Source organism: Montipora capricornis, chromosome 13 (genome assembly GCF_036669925.1).
Source record: "Montipora capricornis isolate CH-2021 chromosome 13, ASM3666992v2, whole genome shotgun sequence".
Lineage (NCBI taxonomy): Eukaryota > Metazoa > Cnidaria > Anthozoa > Scleractinia > Acroporidae > Montipora > Montipora capricornis.
This window is the reverse complement of record NC_090895.1, coordinates 22,007,402-22,017,401: the sequence shown is the minus strand read 5'-3', so window position 1 is coordinate 22,017,401 and position 10,000 is coordinate 22,007,402. Positions and strand designations below refer to the sequence as shown.

The 10,000-nt window shown below is 43.0% G+C and overlaps 3 protein-coding genes across 4 annotated transcripts in view; 2 read left to right on the top strand and 1 right to left on the bottom strand.

Moving 5' to 3' along the window:
- The window catches only part of LOC138030115 (tyrosine kinase receptor Cad96Ca-like), an 86,538-nt gene that overhangs the window by 28,998 nt on the left and 47,540 nt on the right, over window positions 1–10,000 (top strand). The gene's annotated exons all lie outside the window — the stretch shown is intronic.
- LOC138030700 (uncharacterized) overlaps window positions 1–10,000 on the top strand; it is a 42,191-nt gene that overhangs the window by 817 nt on the left and 31,374 nt on the right. The gene's annotated exons all lie outside the window — the stretch shown is intronic.
- Window positions 3,583–5,709, bottom strand: LOC138029490 (uncharacterized). Its single transcript, XM_068877213.1, has one exon. The coding sequence runs from the start codon at window positions 5,707–5,709 to the stop codon at window positions 3,583–3,585; it is 2,127 nt and encodes a 708-aa protein (XP_068733314.1).

The window sequence follows — 10,000 nt, the reverse complement described above, 5'->3', positions numbered from 1 at the left end:
CACAGATGATATGCCACTGTTTCCCTATGGACTCGCCGCTTGATAACCACTCATTTATTATGTGCATGATAATCAATGTTTTATTCACTATGATAATTATTCGATCTGAAATGAACAAAATTACATAACAATTACTGAGATATTTGAATACGCGAAATCTCTGAGCAAATGAACAGAAAAGAATCAAAATAAAAGACTGAACTAAACTTACTTCTGTGGCGGGTTTCCGTAAACTACGAACTCTTGAAACTGAACAACTCGACGGTTTAAAACTGCTGAAACTGGTTGACTTAAACTACTGAAACTGGTTAGCGACTAACTCATATCCTTTCAAACACGTGCTATTAACTGATCTGAAACTTAAGCCCTAGTCACTCAAATGAATTCTCTTAAAATGCCAATCAAAGCTTTGTGCGTTTCCGGTACTAATTAATCAGTTCTATCGCTGTAACATTTCCTCCGCCCCGATGAAGGAAGCGTTCTTCATCTTACTCAAAGCCTTCGGCTGGTTGCACTACTGCTATTTTCGTGATAGGTCTTGAATATTCGCCAGTTGGTGTTTTTACTTTCACGTTCCTGGCTTTTCCGTCCTTTCCTGGGTACACTTCTATTACCCGTCCGGTAATCCATTTTCCTCTCAATGCATTCGAATCTTGTACCATGACAAAGTCGTCAACACAAACGTTATGTCTGTCTACGTTCCACCTCCTCCGTGGTACTAACAAGGGTAACACATCTCTTGTCCACCTTCTCCAGAAGGAGTCCACAATCTGCTGGATGAACTCTACTCTTTTCCTTGGGTTCCTTGTCTCACTGAATGGGCCCTGCGGAACTTGAGGAGACGCTCTACCTAACAACATATCGTTCGGACATAAATAAGCTCCATCGTCTAGATCATTTGGAACTCGACCAATCGGACGTTGATTGACTAGGTTAGCAACTTCTAAAAGACACGTATACAATTCAAAAGGCGTCAAGGTGTGATTTGCCATTGCTTTCTTTATAGCGGTCTTGCAACTTTTTACAAGACCCTCAGCGCAACCATTCTGGTGTGGTGCTCCTGGGGTTATAAACTTCCACGGCATTCCTTTATCGGCACAATATTCTCGAAGTGTTGCAATGTCCCATCCTTCAATCATCTTGCGGAGTTCCCTTTGAGCCCCTACCATCTGCGTTCCGTTGTCGCTTATCATCATAGCGGGGTAACCTCTGATGGAAAAAAGTCTGCGAAGCGTTTAAATGAATTCCATGGTAGAACAGTCAGTAGCTATTTCTAGATGGACGGCTCCGGTGTTGAGGCATGTGAAAATAACTCCATAGTACTTCGCCGTTTTGTTTCTTCCAATTTTTACCGTGAAGGGACCGAAATAATCGCACGACGTATAGTGAAATGGCGAGGTGTCTGGTGCCGTTCGGTGTTGAGGTAGGTCGGCCATGATCTGCGTTTCTGTCTTTGGTTCCATTTCTCTGCAAAAAACACACTTGTACTTGACTGCTTTTGCAAGGTCGTGACCGCGCACTATCCAATAGTTTGCTCTCGTTTTAGCTACTGTTGTCGCTACCCCGGGATGTCTGCATCGATGAGCTTCTTGTATGATAAGACGTGATACGATGTGGTCATGAGGTAACAATACTGGGTGCTTTGTTTCATAGGATACGATTGCCTTGTCGACGCGTCCTCCAACTCGGATAATGCCTTCATCGTCTACAAAGGGACTTAGCATCTTGAACTCGTTGTTCACCAGGCGGTTCTGCAGGCTTCTCTGTGCGTATCTGATAACATGTTTTCTGCCTTCCTCTAACTCTTGAGCAGATAGCGGTCCTTGAGACATTTGGGACTCGTTAGTTTGCTTTATCTTAGCTAGAAACTTTCTCTTCATCCTGAGTACCCATGTCATCACGCGAACTAGTTTCGTCCAACAGGAAAATCTATTGCTGTCAACTATAGTTGGCGAGAATGCCACAGCTCCTACATTCAACGTCTTCCTACATTCCTTCTCTACTTCTTCTTGGTTCGGCTCTGGTTCGCTCTGGGGCCACTGTTCTTTAGGCAGGGGTAAAAAACCTGGTCCGGACTGCCATCTCCCTGACAACTCCGTAACCACTATACCACGCGAGACATCACCTGCTACGTTGTGTCGGCTTGGAATATGCTTCCACTGTGCTGGGTCGGTTTGACTTTGAATTTCTCCTATTCTGCTAGAGACAAACGGTTTGTAACGCCTGATCTTGCCACGAACCCATGCTAACACGATGGCACTGTCGGTAAAGATGACGGTTTCTTTGAATTGGAAACGAGACTCTTCCTTGATTGTGGCTTGTAATCTGGAAGCTAATACAGCCGCTTGTAGCTCAAGCCGCGGGATTGTGATCTGTTTGAGGGGAGCTACTCTTGACTTGGCTGCTATGAATCTGATGTCAAATTCACCCTTCTCTACTGCCCATCTGATGTAAGCACATGCGCCAAATGCGTCTTGAGATGCGTCTGCAAAGACACAAAGTGTCGGTTGGGAATCTGCGGGTTCCGGTGGGGATAAACTTCTTGGAAAAGAAACTTCATTAAGCTCTTTCATTTCCTTGAAAAGACTGAGCCACTTCTCTTGCACTGCTGAAGGGAGGTCTTGGTCCCACTCATATCCTTGCTGCTATAGCTCTTGAAAACCAATCTTACCTCGTATCAGAAAAGCTGCTGCGAAGCCAACAGGGTCATAAATTCTTGCTTTTTGACTGAGGATACTTCTCTTAGTCCATTCGCTTGAGTTTAGGCAGTCTATGGTTTCAGATTTCACTTTGAACTTAAAGGAATCTTCGGTAGAGTTCCACACAATGCCTAAGACCTTATCCTCTCCTGATCCATTAGGAACGCTCACTTCTTCATTCTGTTTATCGCCAGTGTCCTTTAAATCTCTATTTGATTGCCATTCTTTAATGCTAAAACCACCTTTGGCTAACACCTCATCAATTTCCGTCGTCAGCTGCCGGGCTTCTGACACAGTTTGCACTGAGTCCAGAATGTCGTCCATGTAGCTGTTTTCTTTCAGTGTCTTTGCTGCACTCGGACTGTGATTTTCTCCTTCTGCTGCTGTTTTTCTGAAGGCTATCTGTGCCATAGCTGGCGCTGGTTTGTCACCAAACGTCAAAACGGTCTTCACGTAGGTGTCAGGCTTTCGATCTATCTCCATACTTCTCCACGGGAATCGATGTACGTGCTGGTCTTCCTCTGGTATCAGGATTCTGTGGTACATCTTGGATATGTCACCACTGATGGCTAAGTGATTTTCTCTAAAGCGCAGAACGACCCCAAAAATACTGTTTAACAGGTCCGGTCCTTTTAACCAATAGTCGTTCAGTCGGTGGCCTTGATATACCGAGGACGAATTGAAAACAATTGTTATGGGCGTTCTCTTTTTATCTGGTCTCAAAACCTCGTGATGAGAGATGTAATGCACAGGACCAGTGTATTCTGCCAATTCCGCGTCTGTTAACTTTCTAGAAAACTTTATTACTTCCATCTCTTGCATCTGCTCGTTATATGCTTTAGCGTTCGCTTCATTAATCGGCGCTCTGTTGCTTCAAACTTTTTCATAACTTGTGACCGGTTATTGGGGAGAAACTTGGGATATCCGTTTTCCGCGGATAGGGAATCATCCATTGATTTCTCACTTTCTTGCAGGAGTTTTGTATCATTCTTGTTTCTTTTCGTTCTGACTGAGTTAACTTATCCGCTAAGCAGACACAGGGTTTCACTGCTACTCCGATGGATTCTGTGGACCAAAATTCTGACAGATCAACAGGAACAGTGTAGCTGACGAGAAATATTCTATTTGTTTCTTGATTTTTGCTGGTTGTTGCCCCAAATACCACCCATCCAAGCGGTGAATTCCTGGCCACCAGATTTTCTGATTGTCTCGTCTCGCCAATGTACATTTGGGCGTGGTCTATACCAATAAGTAGGTCTACTGGACCAGAGCCTCGATAAATCTTCTCTTTCGTCAGAAGTGACATTTTTGAAGCATCCTCCTTCGAAATTCCGGCAATGTCATCGCTTATTCGGGGAATCCCTATTGCCTTCACAACGAAACTTCTCCTGTTAACTAGAGAGGTTAGTTGTACCTTGAACTCTTTTGTCTTCATTTGCTCCTCTTCTCCGCCTATTTTGGTTATGGTAATTGAAACGTTCTTCCCGTCTAGTCTAAGACTCTCTGCTGTCTCCATACGAATCAGACTTAGTTGAGCTCCAGAGTCGAGAAGTACATTGCCACGCTTGTATAATCCTTTCCCTCCTATTTCTGCTGAGATAATCGGTAGTAATGCATCTTGACTATCCAGGACTGAAGAGATGCTTACTCTGACGTCTGCATTCCTGTGCAGCAGAGGATGATGGTAGTATTTGCATTGCTTGCCGTTCACCGTTTCTGTACATTGTGTTCTTCTGCTACAGTTGGACATTCTATGTTCCCTACCCGCTCTTTTAAGGCAGCTAAAACAGGCGTGGTTCTCCTTGGCGGCATTCAAACGCTCATCTTGAATTAACGCAGCAAATTTCAGGCACTGATCCGGCCAGTGAGTTGAACTTTTACACAGCCAACATTTAAAGGTTGATACTTTGCTTCGTTCTTCATTTCCTTTAGTTACGTAATTAACTGCGTGATGAGTACTACTTGTCCTGAGGGGAGCGGTGGCTCGCATGCGCGACTTCATGTCAGTGGTCATCCACGTCATCAGATGATGGAGAGTCGCCGGCTTGCCGTTCTTTTCTAGATCTCTCGACCAGACTTTTCTGTCATCGGCACACATTTTCTTTTCAATTAATGACATCATATGACTGTTATCCATGTCACCTGGAACTCCAATCTCTTTCAACGTGTTGTAACATCGTTTTACAAGGTGGACTAAGTCGCAAAATCGAGCATCTTCGCCGTCTCGGAGTGGCTTAAACTTAACTACATCTTGCATGATGGTGTCAGAGACAACTCTAGGATCGCCATAAATTGAGTCCAGATATTCCCATGCTGCGGTGTAATCTGTCCCTATTCCCTTAATTAACTCAAGCGGTTTGCCTTGGAGACACGTGCGCAGAAAAGTGATGGCATCGCGCGTGCTGTACTTCGATTCAATCGCGTGTTTAAAGTCTGCCTTAAATATTGCATACTCTCTAACGTCTCCGGAGAATTTAGGCATCTTTGGTTTCTCCATTTTAAAGCCACACGAATCACCAGCGGTATTTTGATTATTTTCTTGATTATTCACAACTGAGGTGTTACTAGCGGAAGTGTTAATACTTTGGTTTCCACCCGACTGCATTCCTAAGATTCCACTGTTGTTTTGTGGTGGACTCGCTGAACCAGGATAAGTTTCAACAACATCGTTTAAAATATCATCTTTCTTACTAACTGAAATTTTCTTTGCTGTTTCTGTTTCATCAATGTACTCTTTTGCCTGAACCTCTACTCTCATAAACATTTCTTGACACTCTTCGAACCACATTTCCTCTTTCTCAAATTCTTCATCATCTTCAATCAATTTTGTTAATTCTTCATGCTTCTGAGTGAGCTTCTCGTATGCCTCCTGAACTTTAGCAAGTGACTCTCTTACCTCGGTAGCTGGACGTTTGCTTTCGATTGTGTGTCGAAGGGATTTTCCAGCCCTGGTTAGCGCTGCTTTTCCATTTCGGCGGGTGACCTTTGCCTCTTTAAGAGCTTCTGACATGTCGAACTCCTCGTGACCTCCAGGTTAGCGTAGAAATCGAATGAAGTGGACAGTTGGAGTATCGACGTTTTGAAAGTTTACGGAAGAAACCGTGTATCGTATAATCAATGTTTTATTCACTATGATAATTATTCGATCTGAAATGAACAAAATTACATAACAATTACTGAAATATTTGAATACGCGAAATCTCTGAGCAAATGAACAGAAAAGAATCAAAATAAAAGACTGAACTAAACTTACTTCTGTGGCGGGTTTCCGTAAACTACGAACTCTTGAAACTGAACAACTCGACGGTTTAAAACTGCTGAAACTGGTTAGCGACTAACTCATATCCTTTCAAACACGTGCTATTAACTGATCTGAAACTTAAGCCTTAGTCACTCAAATGAATTCTCTTAAAATGTCAATCAAAGCTTTGTGCGTTTCCGGTACTAATTAATCAGTTCTATCGCTGTAACAGACGCCATATTGAAATTTGTCTATAATCCTCAGGGTGTAATAAAAATTGTGGTTACTGATCCCCTAAAAACGGGAACCACATATGCTCTTAAAAGCGAATGTCGCTAAGGCTTGCGCAAAAATGGAAATGGTCAAACAAAACCTTCCTTCATACTTTGTGTGTAGTTAGTCCTTGGGATGAAACTACTCACAGTGGTATTTGTTTGATTTCTAAAGAAAACCTGAGCTGAGAATCGGGGGGGGGGGGGGGGGGAGGGGAAGGAGGGGGATTTATGCCTGGTAATATGTTAAGGGAAATTTTGCATCTTAAAAATTGGAGTTTTGTTAGCAAAATATTTCCTTGAAAGGTCAGATCAACAGTTAAAAATCTACTTATATCATGGCAAACTTTCATTCTTCCTCTGAAGAAACATGGTATCACTTTTTCACCCTCCCCTCCACCCCCCAAGTGATCCCTAAGCCTTGTCATTGACAAGGGGGTGAGAGGTTTGTTTAAAAAGCTGAAAATAAATCATGTTTTAACCAACGTTTCCAGTCTTAGCATTCAAATTTGGATCCAAAGGAAGAGTGAATGTGAATATTTCACTCTTTGTGAATCGTTTGTTGCTAAAAACTCCGCGGGCACTCCACAAGTTTCTGCAGGCCAATCAATTTCAAATGTGTACCTCAGACAAAATTTTGATTTTTCGTACTTTTTATTTGCGATTATTTTTCTTTCAAATAACGGTGATTTCACGCAAGGCCGTTAGAATATCTCCTATAGAATATATTTAGCTAGGTTTGACAGTCAGATATCAAGCAGATTTGCAGTTATTATATTTCAAAAAATCACATCTTCTGGCAAGCCGTTCATTCATGCAAATTACTGTCTTCGGGTAACTGGGCAGCAAAATTTATAACTAAACTGTCCAGGAAAGTTAACGGCACTGAAGGGATCTATAATAGGTAACGTGAATCATACGTACCACTAACAAAGCTATCAGTTCGAGAAACATTTCAGAGCCAACGGGAAATCACACAGAAGTCTGTGGTTCCTGAAAGTCTCATTCACGTGGAGAGAATGCATGCTGAGTTCTCATGTTTGATGACACCTCAAAGGGTTCCTTTACCACGACACCCTGTCCAATTTCCTGCACCTGCAAATGGATTTAGCTGACAAATATCTTGCACCTTTGTATTTCAGAAAGGGAATCAGGTAATACCTTTTTGCCATTCAGTTCGTACCGGCTGCCTTGTCATGATGTGGAGAATGCTGTTTAAAGCACTCTTAAACTTCGGGATGCTTAACTTTGAAATTCCTAGCCTCAAAATTGCTGGCAAGCCTTTAAATTGTCATGCAGTACGAAAGCAGGGAAGTTCAATGACTTCAGGCTCACCAAGGGTTCAGTATTGTGTTTATGTTTGTGCGCGTTTCCGCTGACCACTTCTTATTGCTCGCAGCGTGAGGAATGCCTGTGGAGAACTTGAGCAATATCAGAATTCTTCCTGCTCTTTATCCTTAAAGGGAACCTCCGCTAAAACAACAAAATAACGTTAAACCACAGAACATAATGTTAACAATTAAAATTGTTCAAACTTTTTCCAATGAAAGCAGTTTGTATCCAAAAAAAAAAAAGAATTTCAAAAGCGCTTGTTTTGGCTTTCAAATTTCCCGGGTGCCGCCATAATTGTGATGTGTGGTGGTGGACCTATTGTTGGGGCACAAAAAGCCTTTGTTCTGGAACAATAGGGCAACCACGACACGTCGCAATTATTCAATATGGCGGCGCCCGGGAAATTTGAAAGACAAAGCAAGCCGTTTTGAAGGAAGAAATCTGGTATTGTTCAAGTTCTCCTCAGGCATTCCTCGCTTAGTGAGCAGTAAGAACCAGTCAGCAGACAACCACACAACCATAAACACCGTAAACCTTTGGTGAGCATGACATCATGGTTTTTCGCGGCTTTCGTACTCCGAGGTGGAAGCTGAATAATTGGATCTCGATTATTCATTGCTCTTTGTGTGTTTTGTTTGAATTATTCATTATTCTTTTTAAATTTTTGTAGGCTATTCATTATTCATTATTGCTTCAACGCATGAAGGACTTTCCTCTGTTAAATTGGAGTTTAGGTTCAATATTATAACACATTTGGTCATAATATGATACTGTCATATTATACTGAGAGATCTACTCGCTTTAATGTCTTGTCAAAGTTACATGTAACTGCTATTACAATGTAACTTTCACATTAGCTCGTAGCCTAATCCGCAGGCCACTCCCCAGCTTTGCAACCATGGCAGAACCCCTGCGGGCAATCTCAAGGCAGGGCGTCTCATTTGTATGGAGCATCGAGCAGGAAGCATCGTTTCAAAAACTGAAACGGCACCTGGCCAGCACACACTTAAGTAATAGCGGATGCCAGTCCAGTGGGCCTAGGGGCGGTGTTGATGCCACAGAGGAATGGGGAAGGCCGAGCAGTTTGTTATGCAAGCAGCAGCTCCAGCCATGTGGAAAGATGGTACAGCCCGGAGGAGAAAGAGGCCCTGTGGCTGGTGTGGGCGTGTGAACGCTTCAACTTATCCCTGTACGGGGTTCAGATATAGTCGATCTGGTAACAGATCACGAGGCCCTGAATGTGATTTACTCTACGGGGTCCAAGCCATCAGATCGTATCAAGAGCTTAGTACCAAGATTGCAACATTACAACAAAAAGATACGTTGTGTCACATCGTGGAACAATATTGCCGATGCACTTGCACGTTTAGCAAAGATCTCTGCATCAGGGAAATGCTGTTCTGATGATGAGCATGTTCGAATGGCTGCATTAGGGTCTGCACCTGTAGCCTTAAAGATTCACGAAACTGAGAGAGTCTCGACCGAAGATTAGGAGCTGCAAGTTATGCGTGGTTGCCTTGTTAGTGGAAACTGGAAGGGAGCTCCAAAGTCATATGCATGTGTACGTAACGAACTGAAGTTTATTGGCCATGTCGTCCAACGTAGTAAGCGAAAGTGTGGTGGCCAGGTGTAGATAAGGATGCAGAACGCAAGAGTCGAGAGTGTTTTAGGTATCGGCTTGTCACCTAGGAGACTGTAACTTCATCTGTGACATTCAGAGACCATGGCAAGACCTGTCGCTGGACTTACTTGGGCCGCTAACAACAGGGGAGCACTCGTTAGTGTCAGTATTGTTAGTTTATTTCAGTCGTTGGGTGGAAGTTGACGCGATCCTCTCTACTACGTCAGAAATGATCATTAAGTGCCCAAAATGTGTTGCCCATGGGTTACAATCCGTGAAAAAAGGAAGGAGGAGAAAACCGCGAAATACGGACCGCTCCATTGGGAATCAAAGCAGAAGTACCATGGATATGAAGTGAAAGAATGTGATATTATAATGGACGTATTCGGGGAATGGTGCTGAGACTTAGAAGTCAAGCTGAAAGAGCTGGTCGGAAGTAAGAGTAAGGGAGTTCTTCAAAACATACATAAGGCTGTATTCTCGTGAACACTTAACGTCTCAAGAGATGGCATAAGCCGCCCAGATGGCATATGATGGCACGCAGATGTGCTTTTGATAGCTCTGCGATCTTACTTCTGTTTCTGGCTTTATCTTTGGTAATTTTTGGCAAATACGGTCACCTTCATCGTAATTTGCCTTTCTTTAACGAAGTTACCTTGAATATTTCGCTAGAGTGCGAACAACACTCGAACTATTGAACGCGGCGGATGTCGATGAAGGCCTAGACTTAGCGAACATTGCAAGCGCTGTATTATTGGCAACCTTAATATCAACAGTCTTCCCTCAAAATTTTTAGATGTCCGAGACTGGATTGGGTCATTTGATATATGAAGCA

Bases quoted from the DNA above. Each gene is read 5' to 3' on its own strand.
- LOC138029490 (XM_068877213.1), bottom strand. From the start codon at position 5,709: ATGTCAGAAGCTCTTAAAGAGGCAAAGGTCACCCGCCGAAATGGAAAA.